Source organism: Caretta caretta, chromosome 10, assembly GCF_965140235.1.
Source record: "Caretta caretta isolate rCarCar2 chromosome 10, rCarCar1.hap1, whole genome shotgun sequence".
Classification (NCBI taxonomy): Eukaryota; Metazoa; Chordata; order Testudines; family Cheloniidae; genus Caretta; species Caretta caretta.
The window spans coordinates 83781989-83805077 of record NC_134215.1 but is presented as its reverse complement, the minus strand read 5'-3'; the positions used below and the strand labels follow the sequence as shown (position 1 = coordinate 83805077).

Below are 23089 nucleotides of genomic sequence, written 5' to 3'. Positions count from 1 at the left end.
GTCTCTAAGGTGCCACAAGTACTCCTTTTCTTTTTGCAAAAACTCTTTGTACTCCCAACTCAGAAATCAAAAGAAAGTATTTTAAAATTAAGTAGACTCATCCTCCTTCCTGTTTACCAGGCAGATTTCAATTCTCTTGCGCATGCTACCAAGCTGCAAGCCAGTTAGGTGGCTGTTCAAACCCTCTCTTCTCCTCAAGCTGGGGGGGAACTGGACCTGGCTCTCCCACATCCCGGCTGAGTGCTCTTACCACTCGAGTGGGAGCGGTAAGGTAGGCAGCACCATCATCACCTCCTCTTCCAGTTTCCAAATTCTGAATGGAAGCCGATCTGATAGGTAGCTTCTGAGCACGCCTACCAGATCAGGCCGCAGAAGTGAGATAGGCAGACGAACACTTATCTTCCCTGGATCATGGATGGCACCACGGCTTCGATAGGAGACAGGTGTCCAGACACCTAATCGGAGGCAGCAGTGTGCATGGCCGGAGGCAGAAACACAGGCCCTTAGGGAACTTTTACCCTAACAACTTAGGCACGTAGAGAATTTAGGTACCGAGTTTGGCAACAGCCAGCCGGGAGTTTTGTAGATCGCAGTGAAGCCTAAAACTGGGATTTAGGCACCTAAATCTGGGGGTTAGGGTCCAAAGTACCTTTGTGGATCTAGGCTCAAGAGATTATTACAAATGATCGAGGAAAAACCTGCTATAACCAAGGAGTTAACAGCATTCTTTCAAACCATCCCCTCAGTCATGCAAGACACATTCATTTTCATGGATGTGCATAGGTAAGGATGTAATTTAACCAGATTAGAACTATTTCACATTTCCTTGTTTGCATCTCCAGGGCTACAAATAAAGCCATACTCCATGCAATCATACACACTGTAAATTCATCAGCCTTACAGGCAATTCTAGAATCATCAATATGAAATTGTTTGCACACTGCTGTGATAATTTACCCTGGAAAAAGTTCAACACAGAAGGATATGTTCCAAAACGTCCTTATTGCAAAAACAGCTCCAAGTCTTTCTGTAAATAAATAATAATTATTCTTTTGACCACAATCAAACAGCTGCTGAGAGAAGTATAGTTCAATTTTGCTATCTCTGTAACAGCACCATTTACTGACCCATATATTGATGAGCTATAGCCAATATTTGACAAAACTGAAAATAAACATGTCTTTTTTCAACAGCAAATCCCTGCTTGTTCCCTAGACTGGTTTAGTAATGTACTGTCATTTATAACAAGTGACAATTGTGCCACATTTCTTTTGCTGCTTGAAAATGGGATTTTCAGAGCCTGCTTATTTCAGAGGTTTTTCCACTCCTATAATTTAATTTCCTATTCTGAGGAGACAGCGACACTGAGTAAACCAAAGGGGACTACTCTCATTTGAACGAGGTCATACACAGTATTGGCTCCACATTTTGGATCAAATTTTAATTTGTTACAGTATACCCACAGAGTGTTGCACTACCTATTATCTGACTGTGTGCGTACTGGAAAGTGTTGAACTGTGAAAGTAACAGCACATACGTGCCATTAGAGTTCAGCTCTCACGTTAACAGACTATGCTGTTCTGCAGACTGATGTCAAGGCAAGATGTTGCACCTGTGCAATCCTATTGACTTCAGTGGTATCATAAAGGCGTGAATTGGAACAGAATTCAATCATTATTTTGTGAACTATAACACATGGCTAAGAGATTAATTTCTTTTGGAGAGCTAAAACTTTTCAGTTCATTTTGTTACCTTGTCCTCCCAACGCATACATCACTTTTATCCATTACTTGTTACACGCTGCCTGACATGCAGATTGTGGTTTGCAGCATTGCTGTAGCCGTGTCGACCCAGGATACCAGAGAGACAAGATGGGTGAGGTAATGTCTTTCATTGGACCAACTCCTATTCATAGAATCATAGAATATCAGGGTTGGAAGGGACCTCAGGAGGTCATCTAGTCCAACCCCCTGCTCAAAGCAGGACCGATCCCCAGCTAAATCATCCCAGCCAGGGGTTTGTCAAGCCTGACCTTAAAAACTTCTAGGGAAGGAGATTCCACCACCTCCCTAGGTAACGCACTCCAGTGCTTCACCACCCTCCTATGAAAAAGTTTTTCCTAATATCCAACCTAAACCTCCCCCACTGCAACTTGAGACCATTACTCCTTGTTCTGTCATCTGCTACCGAGAACAGTCTAGAGCCATCCTCTTTGGAACCCCCTTTCAGGTAGTTGAAAGCAGCTATCAAATCCCCCCTCATTCTTCTCTTCTGCAGACTAAACAATCCCAGTTCCCTCAGCCTCCCCTCATAAGTCATGTGCTCCAGCCCCCTAATTTTCGTTGTCCTCCGCTGGACTCTATCCAATTTGTCCACATCCTTTCTGTAGTGGGGGGCCCAAAACAGGATGCAATACTCCAGATGTGGCCTCCCCAGTGCTGAATAGAGGGGAATAATTTCTTCCCTCGATCTGCTGGCAATGCCCCTACCTATACATCCCAAAATGCCATTAGCTTTCTTGGCAACAAGGGCACACTGTTGACTCATATCCAGCTTCTCGTCCACTGTAACCCCAGGTCCTTTTCTGCAGAACTACTGCCTAGCCATTCGGTTCCTAGTCTGTAGCGGTGTATGAGATTCTTCCATCCTAAGTGCAGGACTCTGCACTTGTCCTTGTTGAACCTCTTCAGAGTTCTTTTGGCCCAATCCTCCAACTTGTCTAGGTCCCTCTGTATCCTATCCCTACCCTCCAGCGTATCTATCTCTCCTCCCAGTTTAGTGTCATCTGCAAACTTGCTGAGGGTGCAGTCCACGCCATCCTCCAGATCAGTAATGAAGATATTGAACAAAACCAGCCCGAGGACTGACCCTTGGGGCACTCCGCTTGATACCGGCTGCCAACTAGACATGGAGCCATTGATCACTACCCGTTGAGCTCGACTATCTAGCCAGCTTCCTATCCACCTTATAGTCCAGTCATCCAGCCCATACTTCTTTAACTTGCTAGCAAGAATACTGTGGGAGACCGTGTCAAAAGCTTTGCTAAAGTCAAGGAACAACACATCCACTGCTTTCCCCTCATCCACAGAGCCAGTTATCATAGAAGGCAATTAGATTAGTCAGGCATGACTTGCCCTTGGTGAATCCATGCTGACTGTTCCTGATCACTTTCCTCTCCTCTAAGTGCTTCAGAATTGATTCCTTGAGGACCTGCTCCATGATTTTTCCAGAGACTGAGGTGAGGCTGACTGGCCTCTAGTTCCCTGGATCCTCCCTCTTCCCTTTTTTAAAGATGGGCACTACATTAGCCTGTTTCCAGTCATCCGGGACTTCCCCCGATCGCCATGAGTTTTCAAAGATAATGGCCAATGGCTCTGCAATCACATCCGCCAACTCCTTTAGCACCCTCGGATGCAGCGCATCCGGCCCCATGGACTTGTGCTCGTCCAGCTTTTCTAAATAGTCCTGAACCACTTCTTTCTCCACAGAGGGCTGGTCACCTCCTGCCCTGCTGTGCTGCCCAGTGCAGTAGTCTGGGAGCTGACCTTGTTCATGAAGACAGAGGCAAAAAAAAGCATTGAGTACATTAGCTTTTTCCACATCCTCTGTCACGAGGTTGCCTCCCTCATTCAGAAAGGGGCCCACACTTTCTTTTACTTTCTTCTTGTTGCTAACATACCTGAAGAAACCCTTCTTGTTACTCTTAACATCTCTTGCTAGCTGCAACTCCAGGTGTGATTTGGCCTTCCTGATTTCACTCCTGCATGCCCGAGCAATATTTTTATACTCTTCCCTGGTCATTTGTCCAATCCTCCACTTCTTGTAAGCTTCTTTTTGTATTTAAGATCAGAAAGGATTTCACTGTTAAGCCAAGCTGGTCGCCCGCCATATTTACTATTCTTTCTACACATCGGGATGGTTTGTTCCTGTAACCTCAATAAGGATTCTTTAAAATACAGCCAGCTCTCCTGGATTCCCGCCCCCTCATGTTATTCTCCCAGGGGATCCTGCCCATCAATTCCCTGAGGGAGTCAAAGTCTGCTTTTCCGAAGTCCAGGGCCGTATTCTGCTGCTCTCCTTTCTTCCTTGAGTCAGGATCCTGAATTCCACCATCTCATGGTCACTGTCTCCCAGGTTCCCATCCACTTTTGCTTCCCCTACTAATTCTTCCCGGTTTGTGAGCAGCAGGTCAAGAAGAGCTCTGCCCCTAGTTGGTTCCTCCAGCACTTGCACCAGGTAATTGTCCCCTACACTTTCCAAAAAGTTCTTGGATTGTCTGTGCACCGCTGTATTGCTCTTCCAGCAGATATCAGGATGATTGAAGCCTCCCATGAGAACCAGGGCCTGCGATATAGTAACTTCCATTAGAAAGCCTCGTCCACCTCATCCCCCTGATCTGGTGGTCTACAACAGACTCCTACCACAACATCACCCTTGTTGCTCACACTTCTAAACTTAATCCAGAGACTCTCAGGTTTTTCTGAAGTTGATGAAAGAGACAAGCTTTGAAGCTCAGAGCTCTTCAAGTCTGGGGAAGACACTCACAGTGTCACAGCTAAACACAAGGTGGAGCACATAAGGAGTTAATACATGTTGCAAGAGACCACAGAAGAGAAGGAATATTGGAACTCATAGAAATCAGCCTCAAACCACTCATCACATAAAGAGAGAGTTTTCTTCAGGACACAACTGACTTCCTCCAGAAACTCTGCAACATTAACAACCACCTCAAAACACCATCCTTGCCACCAGGGATGTCACCTCCCTTTACACCAACACCCCTCACAATGACAGAATCACTGCCTGCCTCAAATATCTGCAAGACAACGGACAATGCTAAGATAACCACCCCGAACACATCGCCAAACTCATCCATCTCATCCTCCCCCATAGCAATTTTACATTCAACACTACATGCTTTGTCCAAACCATGGGAATAGCTATGGGTACTAAGATAGCTCCCCATAATGCCAACCTCTTCATAGACCACCTAGAGGAAGAATTTCTGGACAAATATACCATAAAACCAATGATATACCTGAGATACAGTTTTCAGAGGAACAGCCGTGTTAGTCTGTATTCGCAAAAAGAAAAGGAGTACTTGTGGCACCTTAGAGACTAACCAATTTATTTGAGCATGAGCTTTCGTGAGCCACAGCTCACTTCATCAGTGAGATACAGTGAAGATATTTTCATCCTCTGGACAGATGACCCAAACTCCCTCATAGATTTCCACCACAATTTCAGTGACCATCACTCATCCATTAAACTCTCTTTAGAAAATTCCCAATGCCAGCCTCAACTTTCTGGACACCATGATCAGCTTCAACAATGGAACCCTACAGACAACTATATACAAGAAACCCACTGATCACCAAGCCTACCTTTACAGATCCAGTAACCACCCCAAACACACCAAAATATCTGTTATCTACAGCCAGGCTCTCAGATACCACAGTATATGATCCAAGGAGAAAATCCAGGATATACACCTTAACACTCTTAAAACTGCTTTCACTAAACAAGGATACTAGTGCATTACAGAACGTGCCACCCAAACACCCTGAGAGAACCTGCTTCAATATAAGGGAAAAAACCTTCCGTTCACACACACACCTAGTTGTCACTCACCACCCCACTCTGGGGCCCATACAGGGTATAAACAATTACAATCCATACTCAAGAAATCTTTCCCAAACCCCCTCTTCTGGCCTTCAGACAACCCCGCAACCTCGCCAAGCTCATCATCACAAGCAAGCTCCCCAAAACCAGGGCACACAAACTCAAAACAGCATCAGACCTTGTCATAACAGATGCATCAGCACAGTTATGACGATCAATACCCTCCACAGCACACCTTTCAAGATCCACTAGCTCTACACATGTCCATTGCAACGTGTGGAGTACGTCATCCCATGCACTAAATGCCCCAACAACAACTATGTGGGTGAAAAGAGACAATCACTACGCTCTCAAATGAACTCTCACAGAAAAAGGGTAAAAGACAAAAACATGACATCATCTGTGGGCAAACACTGTTCACAAAATGATCACTCCATATCTGACCTCTCATTCCTCGTTGTCAACAGAAACCTGCAGCACACTGGCAAAAGACAAGCCTGGGAACTTAAATTCATAACTCCGCTAGACACCAAAAATCATGGACTTAACAAAGACACCGGATCTATGGCCCCTTACAACAATCTGTAACCCACTAACCCTCCTTTGTCCTTCAACTGTAAAGGTGGTTTCTATGAGTCCCAATATTCCTTCTCTTCTATGGTCTCCTGCAACTGTAAAGGTGTTAAGTGCCTACTTCACCTTGAATGGTCTCTTGCAACATTTGTTAATTACTTATCTGTTCCACCTTGTAGGTGGCTGTGACACTCGAGTACCTTTCTCAGACCTGCAGAAGAGCTCTGTGAATGCTTGAAAGCTTCTCTCTTTCACCAACAGAAGTTGGTCCAACTAAAGATATTACCTCACCCACCTTGTCTCTCTGATGTAGATGGGGAACATTCTGGGGCAGGTACTGTTTTTACATTACTTGTCTGGGTAGTGCCTATCACAACAGGATCTCAAGGCTTCCGGGGGCTCCTAGACATCAATATAATTATTTTGTGACTCAGTATTTTAGAGGAACTTGAATGAGCCACATCCAACATTTTTTACTCAGGCAAAACTCCCACTAACTACAGTGGGGACACATACCACAGTGTGGAGAGAGTCAAAAGGGTTGAATAGGACCACGTGTCATACCTATACTTCTGTAACACAATCTTGCTTAGATGTCAGGTGTAAAATGGTTGCCACATAATGGCAACAGCAATTTTGGCCCTTTGTTGACAGCCAAAATATCCAAACACTACAGAAGCAAATACTACGCCCAGTGCTCCCTCTCATACTGACAAATGGACCTTGCCATGCTGTGCTATGAACTCCAGGGTCAAATCCTGGCCCTACTGAAGATTAGTACTGTAGAAGCTTCCCCGTGCACTTCACAAGGGTTCAGATTTCACCCCAGCTCTTCATACAATAAGCAATTGTCCAACCTTCATCTGATTCCCTCTAAGAGGAGCCCGCAGTTGGAGGCTTAGTTAGGAAGTGTATCGTAAACAGACTCACTAGTCCCTCTTTGTTTAGGGACACCAAAGACCATATCATGCCATCAGCCTGTGTGTGGGACTCCCACTGAAATCAATGGAAACGCTGTCCAAGATTCAATGGTAGGACAGAGCCATGAATGAACACTGCTACCACTGTTCTTTTCTTTCAGTATGATCACTTTACCTACTGAGGAGAGAACTTAAAGGAGTCTTGTACATTCCAAGTCCTTTAAGTACGTGGGGTATGTCAGACACCCTAGAAACCTACAACTTCACTAGCTGATTTTACTGGATAAAAGCAGAAACCATCTTTTCCATTAAGCTATATATGATAAATTCAATGTTATGCACTTTTTAAAAAGAGATTTAAATAATTCCTCAATATCCTGAGGGTGGAAAAAAACTAAAAAATATTCACTTTGGAAAATGGCTACTGAACGAGAGGATAGGAGAGAGTTTCTATGTTTGTTTTACAATGCCAGCTCCTGTGCAAGTTAATAGGATGCGAGCACTTCAAGAAGCGTTGCAGTAGCCGCAGTAAAAATAGTCTCAGTGTATAGCCATGACATTTCCACTAACGCTAGCTTCCACTAAAATGAAAGTAAAGACGGCACTGTTTGCTTTAGTGGGAATTTCTGCTTTAGCACCTTTTCAACAGCTGTCTTTTTACATTCTTACAATTTAAGGTATACACTTGGAAACTAAATATGACGTTAAAACCAAGGAAATTCTGAGTTCAGGGTACCACTAGGTCTCTTAACACCCACACATTGTGTATCTCTGCACATACGCACACGATTTTGCTATTGGAAACTTCATAACGCAACGAACCCACATACCATGTGCACTTAAATGTCTAGGCACTGAATTAAGCATGCAGTACATATAGCATGCAGTTCTATAGTGATTTAGCTAGGCACGAATTACAGGTTTCTCTTACAAATGAATTTTTGTTTTTATGAGTAAATGCATTATTGGTCAATAGATTTCACGGAAAAACAGCTGTAAAGAAGTCTTGTCAATACTATTTTTACCACTGTTAAAATTGTATGTCTATAATGTATAGGACACGTGGTGAAATCCTAGACCTACTGAAGTCAGTGGGAGTTTTACCATCCCAGTGACTTCAGTGGGTCTAGGATTTCACCTAGGGTCAATATATTCCTGCCGATACAATTACATTACTTTAATCTTACTGGCACCTTGCTCTGAGATCGTGCAAAAAATCCACAGAGCTCTACCTACCATATAGACAAACAACATTGCCAGTGTGTTTGTTCCTCAAATTCATTCTTACTCAGTGTTTCTGAAGAGGTGTCTCTTGTTTGCAGTACTCCCTTTATTACCTGCAGTTAGTTTTCAGGCTGAGGAGAGACTAATGTTTCTGCCTTCAAACAGGAAGGCATGAGAAACAGTTCGAAACTTTATAACATGAAGCCTCATGGTTTCTTGAGTTCACAGCAGTAGGCAGAGAGCTATAATCCTCAAATGAAAAACACATCACCTTTGCTTGAGATTTCAGACAAGTAATCCCATTCTGTAAGTAGAAATTTGCTACCATCTTTCCCAGAAAAAGCAATTGGAAACTATCAGAAGATAAAAAAAAAAAGATCGTGAACAAGCTGGGATGCTGGAACAATTCTTATAGCGGGAGTGCTGAAAGCCACTGAACAAAACTAAATCCTCTAGATCAGTGGGTTTTAACCTTTTTTCATTTGCAGACCCCTAAACAATTTTGAATGGAGGTCCGAACCCCTTTGGAAATCTTAGACATAGTCTGAGGACCCCTAGAGATTGCGGACCACAGGTTGAAAACCACTGCTCTATACGATGGAAGCCATGCATTCTGTTGCGCTTACTTTTAGCCCGGGGATACTGCCGCATCTCCAGCACTCCTGTGTACAAGTAACCTGCACTCGGCTAGACCTGCAAGAAACAGGGGTTCCTATAGTCTATTGTGTAAATTATCTGTTAATGATCTTGTCAGGTCTTCCAATGAACTTTGCATATCGTACGGATTTTTGTCCAAGGGAGCAAAAGACTGTTAAAATTAGGACAGTTTTAAAGTTATGTGAGAAACTGTTAAATCGCAAATCCATATTTTATGTCTTCATGTTTCTCTTCCCAAGCATTCACGTTCTGCTTTTCTGCAACAAAATATCAACTGTCTTTTCAGTAAAGTACTTGGTGCCCTTATGCAATAAATCATTCATAATTTCAGGTTCTTTATACTACCAATGATATTGACATCATAGTGAAAATACTAAACTTTCCTCGGACAAGTAATATTTTTCAATGTACATTTTATTCAAAGTTTTATTAGTTTGCCTTCCTGATAAATTGTTTCATAGGGGGAACAGACATGACAAATTAATTATATGGCTACACTAGAGTCAAAACTGATGAGACAAGCTTGATAAGTTTATGGAGGGGATGGTATGATGGGATAGCCTAATTTTGGCAATTAATTGATCTTTGACTATTAGCGGTAAAGATGCCAAATGGCCTATGTTGGGATTTAGATGGGGTGGGATCTGAGTTACTACAGGGAATTCTTTCCTGGGTGTCTGGCTGGTGAGTCTTGCCCACATGCTCAGGGTTTAGCTAATTACCATGTTTGGGTTCGGGAAGGAATTTTCCTCTAAGGGATATTGGTAGAGGCCCTGGGGTTTTTTTGCCTTCCTCTGCAGCGTGGGGCACGGGTCACTTGCTGGAGGATTCTCTGCACCTTGAAGTCTTTAAACCCCATGATTTGAGGACTTCAATAGCTCAGACATAGGTGAGAGATTTTTCGCAGGAGTGGGTGGGTGAGATTCTGTGGCCTGCGTTGTGCACAAGGTCGGACTGGACAATCATAATGGTCCCTTCTGATCTTGAAGTCTATGAGATGAACAAAAGATTTAAGGTTCCCCATGTTCTCCAGGTGATGTGTCCGGTATTGGGATTTTTAGGAACGGCTGGGATTCAGAACTTGGCTGCAGTAGTGAATGTTTAATGTTTATAAAACTTCTGTCATGTAACAGCACAACTGAACCGTGACAATCTCCGACACCTTAAGATTTCTGACTCACCATCAGTTTTAGAAGCAGGGATGATACTGATTTTACTGCTTCTAATAAAAAGAAAAGGAGTACTTGTGGCACCTTAGCGACCTGAAGACCACCTAATACTATTAAACCAAAAGCTTTCCCAAGCCATGAAAATATAAACAGCTGTATGCTCCTCTACACATATAAAGTCATTGAAATAACACCACATCCCTTGTAAGTTATTGAAATCAGTGATCCTGCTTGTATTCAGACACTGAGATCAGCGCTACACATTATATCAAGGACTGTGGCTAGGAAAATAACCCTCTGATGTCAGACTTCTAGTGGATAAGAAGAATACAAAAATGTTTATGCGGGGCCTGATCCAAAGCCCACTGAAGTCAAGGTACAAAGACTCCCATTAACTGCAATGGTCTTTGGATCAGGCCCATAGTTATTTGGCTTGGGAAGGACCTTTACTGAGGCAATTAGCCCATTCAGACTGGATGTTTTAGAATGCAAATTAAGACCAAAATAGACAAAGGATTCATCACAGCATAGATGCTGACATGCTCATTTAGTGCAGCAATATTAATAAATGAGATTTCTGTAATCAAGTTCATAAAGATTTAATTGAGAAAAGGAATATTCAAAGTAACTGTCTACAAAGCATATCATTAGATGTTCTTTGTCAAGCAAAGCCAGAGGTTAAGTTTGGTTAACGGGTTTAACCAGTTCTCTTAGAGATGTATTTCTGTTAAAACCAGATCAATTTCTGAACTGTTCCTCTTTTTCAAGCAATACAAAAGCCAGCCAACGTGTCAGATGTTCAGCATTCAGAAACATGTATGTGCCACTGATGTAAATCGCTACAATCTCTCTCTATAGCCAACTACTATATGTGTCTCCATTCCCATTTACAAAATTACAAACTTCTACAGAACATCCTCACTAACCCCTTTCACATTCTGTGTATCGTATTTAATGGTCCTACACACTGAAATTATAACCTCTGATTTGTATGTTGTCTCTCTATATTTAACAAAAAATGGAAGCATACATAAACAAAAATGAAAAGATACATATCAGTTTGGATGAAGAAACGCCATGGATCTGTGCAAGACAGAAGAAATATCTGCATTTATAAGGTAATGACCTTCAAAACTCATTCACTGTTCTCTAGGCTGTAAATTTACAGTGATTTTCTCATTCCTGAGACATTATACATTTCCACCATGTATGCTTTAATTTGTCATGGAATATAAATACTTTTGCTTAAAAGTCAGCATGAAAGCAACAGAAAAACATTTACCTGTGGTAACCTTGAGTGTGAGGGTATTAGGAGCTGACGCTCTTTTACCGTAAATCACACATACAACATACCAGTATTTCTGTTCACTGCCCCCAAAATCATATAAACTGGTGAAACACAGCATCAAGTGGCATTTTATGTCAAAATTATATACAAGGATACTCTTATTTTAATTCTATTCCCAAGTAAATCAAAGAAAGACAATCCAGCTTTCTTCCAAACTGGATTCCCCGTACTTACCTATCTAAGCTACATTTTTATCCAATTGATTTATATTAAAAGCCATCTCTCAAAAATTAATTGATTTTTGTATAAGCACAACTAATTTGACTGCCATTACAGCCACTTAAGTCACTACTTTGCAGTTAAGGTGGGGGAGAGGCAAGCTAGGGAAGGAAATCAGTAACATTAACATTCCTGAGATGTTATTTACACAGAACAGATTTTTAAAAACACATTTATTTATTTTCCTTTGCTTAAGCAGAAGTGAAGCCTCCCACAGCCTGCAGTATTTATTTGTAACCAGTTATTTAATTCGAAGTATGCTTCTGCATGCATTTAAAAGATTTTCTACTTGCCCTAGAGCTACAATCGAGTCAGAATCAGCAACACCCAAATAAATCAGTGGAGAGATGGGAGTTGTTATTTACACGTTGTATCACAATTATCCAAAAATCTTGCCTGAATTTTCTACAGCTTACAAGTTGGAAGAGTGCCAGTTGACACTGTCAGGAAACAGAATCAACGAGTAAGGCTACGAATCTGTCATGGACTCCATGATTTTACGAGACCTCCACGACTTCTTGAAAATTCCAGTAATTCAGCCCCGGGCAGTGGGAATCAGGCTTCAGCCCCAGGCGGCAGGACTCGGGCTTCAGTACCGATGTAGTTAAAACTGCATTAATGTGTGTACATTTCTGTGATTTATTGTTTATTGCCCGCATCCTGTCCATGACTTTTAATTAAAATACCCATGCCAAAATCTTAGCCTTAACAATGAGTGCTATGGTGTACATTCAGTCTGCATGCTTATCACATGGATGTTCTCTGTTATGATTAAAAAATTAAGATTAAAAACTGTCTATACAAAATGGAAACCTCCTGTACATGTCAGCCACCCTGTGTCCTCTGTCCTAGTATTATAGTTCCTAGCTAGTTGTTAAGGCAATAGTGTTGTGATTAGGTTACTCACGTTCAAAACATTCTGATAGTCTAGTAGCCTAATGATGTATCACTAAATCCTTACTAGCAAATCATTCATATCCAGATTAGAGAGAAAACTGATTTTGACTCAAGAAAATTTCATTACAACACAATATCTGAACACTTATCTGGCCTAGAACACTTTGAGTAGTGATCTAGACTATTTTAAAGTTAAATCAGTCATTAAAGCAGGATAGAGGCAGTACTCCGATACATCTCCTGGTATTTGTGTTTGGCTCTGACAGCATTTACTAAACTTTAATTTGCATCAAAATCATTTTTAAAAGAACTTACTATATGTATTGCACTCATAGAGTCCCCGGCAGAATTGTACAAGTCTAAGAGCACCAATTTTACTCAGCAAGAGGTATAAATTAAGCTCTTCTTCCATCATCCAACCATGTTTACTTGATTTGATTATACCCCACCAATGGAAAGCAGCAGCATGAGAGCTGTTCTGTAATCATATTTGCACCAGGGAAGGTTAGTGAAAATTGCGGGTTTTGATTTTGAACAGAAAAAAGAATGTCAGTAAAACTTGCAGCAATCGTCCATGTTCTGGTTTATTATAAAAGACTGAATCAGGGTAATATATTAGTTCTATAAAATAACAAAGACACTTATTTTACATACGGTATATCCAATAATAGTGATGTTGTGGGAAGTGGTGGAGGGTAAGGGGGACACAACTTTAGTCCTCTGAAATTCATCATATTCCATTAAATTGTTTGGGTTTTTTTGAGGGGAGGGGAACACAGTCGGGAAAATGGTAAGCTCCGTGTTAAAAGCTAGAGACTACCCCCGTTTCACAGGGCCACTTGGCCTGCGAGGAGCTATTCTTTTGTGAATGCCGAGAATTCTGACTCACAGAAGTGCTGATCAAAATAATGACGTGAGACATTATTTTCCTGGTGGAATCAAAAAGCTTCTGTGTGACTAAAGTCCCTCCCCTGAGCAACATCCCAGTCAAGCTGATCAGACTTTTCTTTCTGAGGGCTGAAAAACTGGATACATCAATTTGCCCAGTTGAGAAGGGGGGGCGCATTTCAGAATTAAAGGTCACTGAATGAAGTGGGGATTCATTTGCTTTCTTCCCCCTCCTCCCCCCACTCTTTGTGTAATGCTTCCAGCTGTTGCCGTCTCGAGTGGCTGTAATTCACTGATGAGCACCGGGTCCACACGCCAGCCCACACACCTAGCTGGAAAGCTACAGGTCTGTCTTTGTTCCCATCCGACGGAAAAACCACCCAGATCCTGTAGCATCCTCCATCAAACACAAACTTTACGACGCCAAGCCCAGGAGCGGCGTTCATGCTTCGACGCCCCACGGAACCCGCTTCGCAGCCCAGGGGCCACCCCGCGGGGTGTCTCTGCGGAGCGGCCGGAGGAGGAGGAGGAGGACGCGGACAGCCAGCGCCGGATCCCGCGTCGCTTTTGTTTGCAGCCCGCGGACTCCATTCGGCAGCCCGGGCGGGGGGCGCTGCGAAGTGGGACTGGGGGGCGCTGGGGGGGGGGCGGGGGTGACACGGGGCTGCTTCTCCCCGGCCCCGATTCTGCCCCATCGCCCGTGTTTTTGTTCACACCCGCACCGATTTTTTGCCCCCAGCATGCGAAGGGATCCCCACCGCGTTTCGGGAGCCGGCGCCAGATTAAAAAAAAAAACAAAACACACACACAACCCCACACACACACACACAACCCCACACACACACACACACACACACAACCCCACACACACACACACACACACAACCCCACACACACACACACACACACAACCCCACACACACACACACACAACCCCACACACACACACACAACCCCCCCCCCCCACACACACACAACCCCCCCCCCACACACACACACAACCCCCCCCCCCACACACACACACAACCCCCCCCCCCACACACACACACAACCCCCCCCCCCACACACACACAACCCCCCCCCACACACACACAACCCCCCCCCACACACACACACACAGACCCACACCCCAGCACGCCCGTTTGCGCCCCTCCCCCGAAACAAAAGTAACGTTTTCCGCAGGGGCCCGCACCCGCCGGGCTCTGGACCGCATCCCCCCGCAGGGTCAGGCGAAGCCAGGGAGTTTTCCCAAGCTCGGGCGCCCTCCAAGCTCGCCGGCGGTGCGCGAGTTCGCGCGGAGCCCCCCCCGCTCCCCAAGCCATGCTCGGGACAGGTCGCCCCCCTCCACCGGCAGCCGCCCCGCGCCCGCGAAGCCCCGTCACCCCCCGGGGGCCGCCCGCGCGGCGCGCAGGGGAGAGCGGGGCGCCCCCCCGAAGGGTGAAGTTCTCTGCGGCGGGGGCGAGCCTGCGGGGCTCGGCTCGGCTCCGCTCCGGGGGCGGGTCACGCAGCGAGCCCGGGCGCCGCGCTCTGCGGGCTCTGCGATGCTCGGTGCAGCCCGGGGGGGCCGCTGCACCCCGCGCCCCCCCCCCCGCGCCCGGCCCGCCGACCTGGAGGGTGCAGGTGTACTCGCTGTCATCCAGCAGCCGGACGGTGCAGCCGTACTCCCGCTCCAGGCTCCTGCTGCTGCCGCTCATCCAGCGGCTCAGCATCTTCCCCGGCCCGGCCGGCGGCGGGGCGCTCACAGGGGCCGGGCGGCTCGGCGGGGGCGCTCGCCCGCTGCCCGGCTCCGCGGCACCCCAGCGGCCCCGACGCCGGGCAGAGCCGAGTGCGAGTCCCCGCGCCGCGCGCCGGCCGGGGGGCGGGGCCGGCGCTGAGCGGCGGGCGGGCGGGCCAATGGCGGCGCGGGGTCGCCGCAGGCCCCGGCGCCGCCGGCGGAGGGGGAGGGGGAAGCCCGGCCTCGGCCTCGGCCTGGGGAGCGGGGCCGCCCCCCGGTGGGGCCTCAGCCTCGCGCCCCGCCCCCGGCCCTGGGGGGCGGGGACTGCAGGGACCCCCTGTCTGGGGAGCCAAGCGCGCAGCTGCGGGGCGAGGGACCCCCCCTCCTCCGGGACCCCCCTCGACCCCCCCTCCGTCCCCCGGGGACCCCCCAGGACCCCCCCCAGGCACGGGGAGCCCTGCGAGGGACCCCCGCTCTGCCATGCCCAGGCACAGGGAGTTCTGCGGGGGACCCCCCTCCGCCCCCCGGGGCCACCCTCCGCCCCCCCAGGCACGGGGAGCCCTGCAAGGGACCGCCCTCTGCCCCCGGGGACCCCCCTCCGCCCCCCCAGGCACGGGGAGCCCTGCGAGGGACCCCCCTCCGCCCCCCCAGGCACGGGGAGCCCTGCAAGGGACCGCCCTCCTACCCTCCCCCAGGCACGGGGAGCCCTGCAAGGGACCCCCCTCCGCCCCCCGGGGCCACCCTCCGCCCCCCCAGGCACGGGGAGCCCTGCAAGGGACCACCCTCTGCCCCCGGGGACCCCCTCCGCCCCCCCAGGCACGGGGAGCCCTGCGAGGGACCCCCCTCCACCCCCCCCAGGCACGGGGAGCCCTGCAAGGGACCGCCCTCTGCCCCCGGGGACCCCCTCCGCCCCCCCAGGCACGGGGAGCCCTGCGAGGGACCCCCGCTCTGTCATGCCCAGGCACAGGGAGCTCTGCGGGGGACCCTCCTCTGGTTCCCCCCCCCAGGGCATGGGGAGCCTGGACACCCCATGTGTCAATGGGAGCCAGGGTGGGGATTCAAGGGGTAAGAGCAGCATCCGCCCTGCCCCATGTTGTGCTCGGGGAGCCTCTGCACATGCCCAGGCTGCTGCGGCCCCAAGGAGCAGGGGCCAGGTGGGTACAGAGCCCCTGACAGCCACTGCCCTGACCCCATCCTCTGCCCAGAGCCAGAGGGTAGGAACGGGCTTGCAGAAGAGAAGGGCAGATGGGCGTGGAGGGGGCACAGATCAGGGGCATCAGTGTGCGTTGGGAGAGACTTTAGAACACTGTGGAATCAGGGCCCCATGGCGCTAGGTGCTGTACAAACAAGTGACATTCTAGCAAGCCCAGCCCCAGAGAGCTGATAGCCTAGTTATGGGGCTGGGGGAGATGATGGAGCAGAGGAGGGTGGAGAAGCATGTCTGTGTGGAGATCTAGGTAATGGGGGCGCGGAGAGGAGCCCATTGGAGTGCCCCTATTAGAAATGCTAGCATTAGGCACCATGCCCACAAAACACCTTTTTATAAGTCTTTTTGTCCTCCCCCATGTAGGGGGTTGGTCCACCTGGGCAGCAGTCACCCCTCTTGCTCCTATGCTTTGTCTCTGTGGCTGGAAGATATGTCTTCTATCTTCTCAGACTATGAGAGGGAATTCTCTTTGTCAGCCAGCCTACTTGAGAAGGACAAATTTCCCCCCTTCCTCCTCCCCTGGAAGAGAAGCACCCAGCCTGTGGCAGCAGAATGAGCCCCTACGAACCAGTCCTCCTAGCTCTCACTGGGGAGAGGGAAGTGGATTAGCAGGTTGATGTTCTAGTTTAGAGGTCCAACATCATAGCATCCAAATACTGAGATAATCCCAGGGGCATCTGTGGCCCTGTCTGCATCATTTGACTAGGAGAGCAGTGTCTTATTTCAGATTAACTAATAAATTACCTTTTTTGGTTCATTTCACGTGTTTATTCAGATTTGGCTGCAATTGCTGTTATCACAGCTGGCACTGTGGAAGTAGAACATCCGATGGTCCTATCGTACATGGGTGAGGGCTTGCATTGCCGCAGATCAGACCAGAGTTCTGCCCACAAACCCACTCATTTTCACTGACTCCATGGATGGTTGCAGCAGGGAGATGGAAGAGAGAGGATCCTGCCCAGGGAGTTCACTAAAGTTTCACCAAGTTTTCCCCCCAAACTCCCTGCAAAACAAACATCCAAAACAGACAAACAGCCACGAGGTCATTTATATCTATCTCCAACTTCCCTCAGTCTGTCACCTTGAGAACCACTGCCTGGTGTCAGTGTTCTCTCAATTTTATGGTAAGTCCTGTTGTATAGCTCCTGACACTTCCTCCCACCATTCCTTATTGTGCCTCTAACTCCCATCAGTCCTCAGAACTACAAGTTCCAGAATTCCCCTGTTATGAAGTGGGAACAGGGCTGTCCTGGGTCTGTAGCCTGCCATTAAGGGCCTGCGTGCCCTATTACAGAAGCTCATCCCTCAGGGGTCACCCAATAAGTCCTGCTCCACTTCTCAGTAGGCTTTGCCTTACCTCAGTCCTGATCTGCTTCGTGCCCCTCCTCAAATCCTTTCACTCCTGCCCTGCATGTCCTCCCACACCAGGCCCATTCTTCCCTCCTAGCCGGACCCTCCCCAACATCAGGTCCATCTAGGCCCTATCTACTCCTCTCCCACCTCAATCTCATACTCTCACTGTCTTCTAGAGGGAGAGCATTTAGGATTCACATCACAAAGGCCTCTTACCCCACCCTTGGCCCTGACAACATTGGGTGTGGCTCTTAACACTACCACTTCTGCATGGTCTTCCAGGGGCCCTGGTATCTGTCTTTGGGGTCCTAAAAGTCAGGCCTTCTTCCCCTTCCCTGGCCACTTAACATTTAGCAATTTTCAGGAGACCACCCCTATAATCTGGCAGCATCAGGGCCTCTGTCCAACTGACACTGCAACAGGGCACCACACTATTAGCTTGGTAAATCGTAAAATGGAGACAAGATGAGGCAAGTTCCACAGTCTTGTAGCAGAGCATGAAACACAGGTTGTTAGGAGTGATTTGCACACCGAAGTGTTAAATATAGGAGATCATTCTCAGAAAGGAGCCCAGAGCTCTGTACACTGCTGAAAACAGGTGCTAGAAGTAGATCAGAAGCTTACCCTGTGGACTGATAGGGGCTAGCTTGGATAACACATTATCCAGTGCTATTTGGGAGAAATAATGGCAGACCAACAGCATCAATGTGTATGGGGCATCTATTGGTACAATTTGAACATCATGATACCATAGAAGATGTATATCCCTTTTGCCCAAGATGTTGCTATAGGATTACTGAGAACTAGAGATCCTAGTTAAAAAATGCAAATAATCTTCCTTCTGTTGAAATATAACCATAGTCCTATTTTTAGCCATTAAAAGTCTACTGTATATCATCTTCAGTTATGGCTCAACAATGTTACAAAAGAAATAACACAAAACACCTTCTTACACCAACAAAAGTTGGTCCAATGAAAGGAATCACCTCACCCGCCTTGTCTCTTTCATGTCCTGGGACCGACATGGCTACGACTAGGCTGCAAAACACTTATTAATTCCACAAGGTGTAGACAGTACTGCATCATAGAAAATGAACCACAGAACACTTCCCAGCCAGCTCTATCCTACACATATGCAATTATGGAGGCTACATTGGTATTTGGGGGGATACACTGGCCAAGACTGAGGAAGAATGAATGGGGATAGGAAAAGTAGGAGATAAGTTCAATCAGGAGCCAGGGAGAAAAAATGGACCTTGAAATAGGATCTGAAAAGAGTCAGAGAGCGGCAAGGTTAGTAGGTACCTGTGGAGACTGTTCCAGTTCCTGGGACAGCGGGAAAGAGAGAGCAGAAAGAACCCTTACAGTCAGGCCAGTGGCTCTCAATCTTCCCAGACTACTGTACCCCTTTCAGGAGTCTGATTTGCCTTACATACCCCAAGTTTCTCCTCACTTAAAAACTACTGGCCTACAAAATCAAACATAAACATACAAAAGCATCACAGCCACTGTTACTGAAAAATTGCTGATTTTCTCAGTTTACCACATAATTATAAAATAAATCAATTGGAATATAAATATTTTACTTCCATTTCAGTGTATAGTATATACAGCAGTATAAGCAAGTCATTGTCCCTATGAAATTTGAGTTTGTACTGACTTCGCTAGTGCTTTTTATGTAGCCTGTTGTAAAACTAGGCAAATACTAGATGAGTTGATGTACCCCCTGGAAGACCTCTGCATACCCCCAGGGGTATGTGTACCCCTGATTGAGAACCACTGGGTTAGAGCACTCTCCTGTAAGGTAGCTGTTCAAAACCCTCTTCTCCTCAGGCTGGGGGGGAACTGAATCTGGCTCTCCCACATTGATCAGGGGTTCCCAAACTGTGGTACGCATCCCCCTGGGGGCACGTGAGACATCTCTGGGGGGTATGCAGGAGAAATTGTGTAATGGTGGGTTTTATTTATTATTTCATTTATTGGATTTTCATAATAAGCTACTCAGATGCAGCTTTAAAACTTTCTGGGAATTTGTTATATAAAATATGGTAGTTAATTACTTCAAGATGTACCAATGAGAACACAGATACACCAAGACGCAGACGTACAGAACCCTTCCTCCAATCACCGTACAACGCGGGTTCAGTTGCCCAGCAACTGTCCCGTCTCACTGAGCTCAGAACTTAGTCAGGAGTTTTTATTCGGTTGTCTACGTCATGCTAAAACTATATCTGTACGTAAAAGTGAAATATGGAAGATGGCTAAAGACAGGTGAGATAGTGTTAAGGAGAACATACAAAGTATCAGTGATGAGTAGGGTAGGGTACACGGGCAGCTGGTAGATCTGGAAAGGAGTACGCAAAAAGAAAAATGTGTGAACTTCTGGCATAGATAACACACCACAACCTTCAGAGTAACAGCCGTGTTAGTCTGTATTCGCAAAAAGAAAAGGAGTACTTGTGGCACCTTAGAGACTAACCAATTTATTTGAGCATGAGCTTTCGTGAGCTACAGCTCACTTCATCGGATGCACAACCTTAATTCTGCCCAGCAGCCCTTCAAGGCAGGGACCGTTTCTTTGTTATATGTTTGTATTTGGACAGTGTTTAGCACACTGGGGCCTTGAACTGTAGATGCTACAACAATCAGAATAAAATAATCATAAATAATAATTAATGCCAGCATTTGAGCACCCTTTCTGCAAACTCTCCACAACCACAAAAAGACCGGACTTCCTTTCCCTACTATCTTTTCTGCACAATTCTGGAGAATCACATTTACCCATGTGTAGGGAGAGGGTGCTGAAAGGCTAAAACTCCGACTGGGGCAGAATTAAGGGGTGTTGTCTGTGGTATATGTTGGTTGTTCCACAGGTGAGAGGTGTGTATCTCTGGTAGAGGAGTAGATGCACTGTTAGATGCCTTAGCTTTTCATTTCTTTGCATGTCCTTTCCTTTCTTTTTGTGTTAGGTACGTTATGTATAGAACAACTTTAACTCGCTCAGAACCTAGTAATTGGCCAGGTTTTCTTAGATTCATAAAGAATCTCCAAAACCACAGTGGCCACTTTCATAAAGAATAGGATCTCTGTGAAAGTGCCCTTTTGTGAGGCTGGAGTTCTTGAACCAGCTGGGTGGTTTCACAAACATCCTATTTGTGAACAGCAGTAGCTGCTGCTTTGTCAAAGATCTTCCTCTGCAAATGCAATAGCAATGCTCTGGAATAGTAAAACTCTGTTCCGCTCCAGCACGTTGGGGCCCAGTTGTGAAAGGAGGGCACGCAGCTTGGGGCAAATGCTAACAGACAATATTGTATGTCTCTTCTAAGTTGTTTCAAAGTAGAGGTGGCCGGCCAACTTTTTATTTTAAAAGGGAAATGTATGCTTTCCTTAGCAAAAACTAAACTTTTCATGTTCTCCATTAGGTGAACAATGCACATAACGATTCAGCTACGAGGGCTGATGCTAATAGATTAAGAAAGGCTCTTCGACACAGCAATGATTCCTTTCACAAAGAACAGAACCCGCCTCTGAACTGACTCGGCACTTTCATGAAGATCCTAATATTTGTCAAAGTTGCCACTACTTTGTCATAGATCCTGTCCTCATACACTGTTCATCTACCTCAAAGCTCCCCTTCTGAACTGCTCCTGAGTAATAGGGTCATCGCCATTCGTGGTTCTTGTTTTCATACAGACCAGGAGCTCGTGAGCCAGCTGAACAGTTTAACGAAGAACAAAATTCAGGACACACCAGCCAGCGCTTTGTCAAAGATCCTGTTCTCTTGTCTACTGTTCAGATGCTAATTAGGTTTGTTCTGGAACCAACTGAACAGTTTCATCGAGAGCCTGGTCTTTGACAAAGTAGCTGCTATTTTTTTGAAGATCTTCACCAAAGCAATGCAGAAACCCCTTGAGTAGTCACACTCATTCCTCATCCCCAGGCCAGCCCCAGGGTTTGGACGCAGGGACCTTTATGGAGTTGGGAGGTCTATGTCAAAAATTGGTTTTCTTTCCTCATCCAAACCTGTTTAAAAAGGCTTCCCCTGTTTCAGATAACAAAAATAGCCCATGAAAGTTTTCTCTATTGTCTCATTGCGGCAGACAGAAATTCAGTTTTGATTAATAATGCAACTTTTTTCTTTTTATTAATTAACAAAATAATTCCATAGCCGTAAGGAGCCCTGTGAACTCTCGCGACGAGCACATTTTTGACTCTACGGTTTGTAGTTTTAAGTTACAGGAAAAAGTCATGAGGCTCAGCATGTGAATTTTTTGGCGCCATTTATTAATCAGTTAGAACTCAGAAATGACTTTGCTTGAAAAGCCTCTGAAAATCCAAGCTTTGCTCAGAGTTTATGTGCTGAAAAATTTGGGCAGATACACTGTCATCTGTTCCAGCCCCAATACCAATACCAAAAATTGTGGTAGAACTCCTTCTATGAGTGCAAAATAGAAGCCAACCTTAACAATGGCATGACAATGGCTTCCTCATAATAAAGCGACTAAGGCCCTGTCTACCCTGGCAGGTTTCTGGGCAGCAAAGCTGGTTTCTGCGCTGTAACGCCCGAAGCGAACACACAGCCAAGCTACTTAGTGCTCAGAAACTGCGCAGTTGCAGCGCTGTAAAAACCCACCCTGACGAGCGGCGTAGAGCTGTCTGCACCAGGGCTACAGCACCGCGGGGCCAGTGTAGACACCCTGGTCGATGATAGTGCTGTGACTTGCCTCCGGGAGGTGTCCCACAATGCGTGTTCTCGCCTCTCTGGTCATCGGTTTGAACTCTACTGCCCTGCCCTCAGGTGATGAACCGTGAGCCCCACCCCGTAAATTCCTTGGGAATTTTGAAAGTCCCCTTCTTGTTTGCTCGGTGACGCATGCAGCGGTCTCAGTGCATCTTTCCAGGTGGCCAGGCCTGCTCCACGCAGCAGGCGATCCCCCACTTGGAGCAATGCCGAGCTGCTGGACCTTGTCAGCATTTGCGGAGAGGAGGCTGTCCAGTCCCAGCTGCGCTCCAGACAGATGTCACGATGCATGACAGAAAGAGGCCATGACGGGGACACACTGCAGTGCAGGGTCAAAGTGAAGGAGCTGCGGAACGCCTACCACAAGGCGCGGGAGGCAAACCGCCGCTCCGGGGCTGCGCCCATGAGTTGCCGGTTCTACAAAGAGCTGGATGTGATACTCGGTGGCGACTCCACCTCCACTGCAAAGGCCTCTGTGGATACGTCGGTGGCTCGTGTGCCAGTCGAGAGTGGACTGAGCTAGGAGGAGGAAATCTTGGATGAGGCTGTGGAGGGGG

At 46.9% G+C, this 23089-nt stretch overlaps 1 protein-coding gene across 4 annotated transcripts in view; it reads right to left on the bottom strand.

The window, feature by feature from the left end:
* The window catches only part of FRMD5 (FERM domain containing 5), a 287035-nt gene extending 271730 nt beyond the window's left edge, over positions 1 to 15305 (bottom strand). For 3 of the 4 annotated variants that reach the window (XM_048868348.2, XM_048868350.2, XM_048868349.2), the window contains exon 1: positions 15125 to 15304. In XM_048868348.2, the coding sequence (XP_048724305.1) occupies positions 15125 to 15226 (102 nt within the window). In that variant the 5' untranslated portion in view covers positions 15227 to 15304. Of the gene's footprint in view, positions 1 to 15124 lie in introns of all 4 variants that reach the window. The other variant, XM_048868351.2, reaches the window with a different exon arrangement.
* Between the last annotated feature and the right edge of the window lie 7784 nt (positions 15306 to 23089).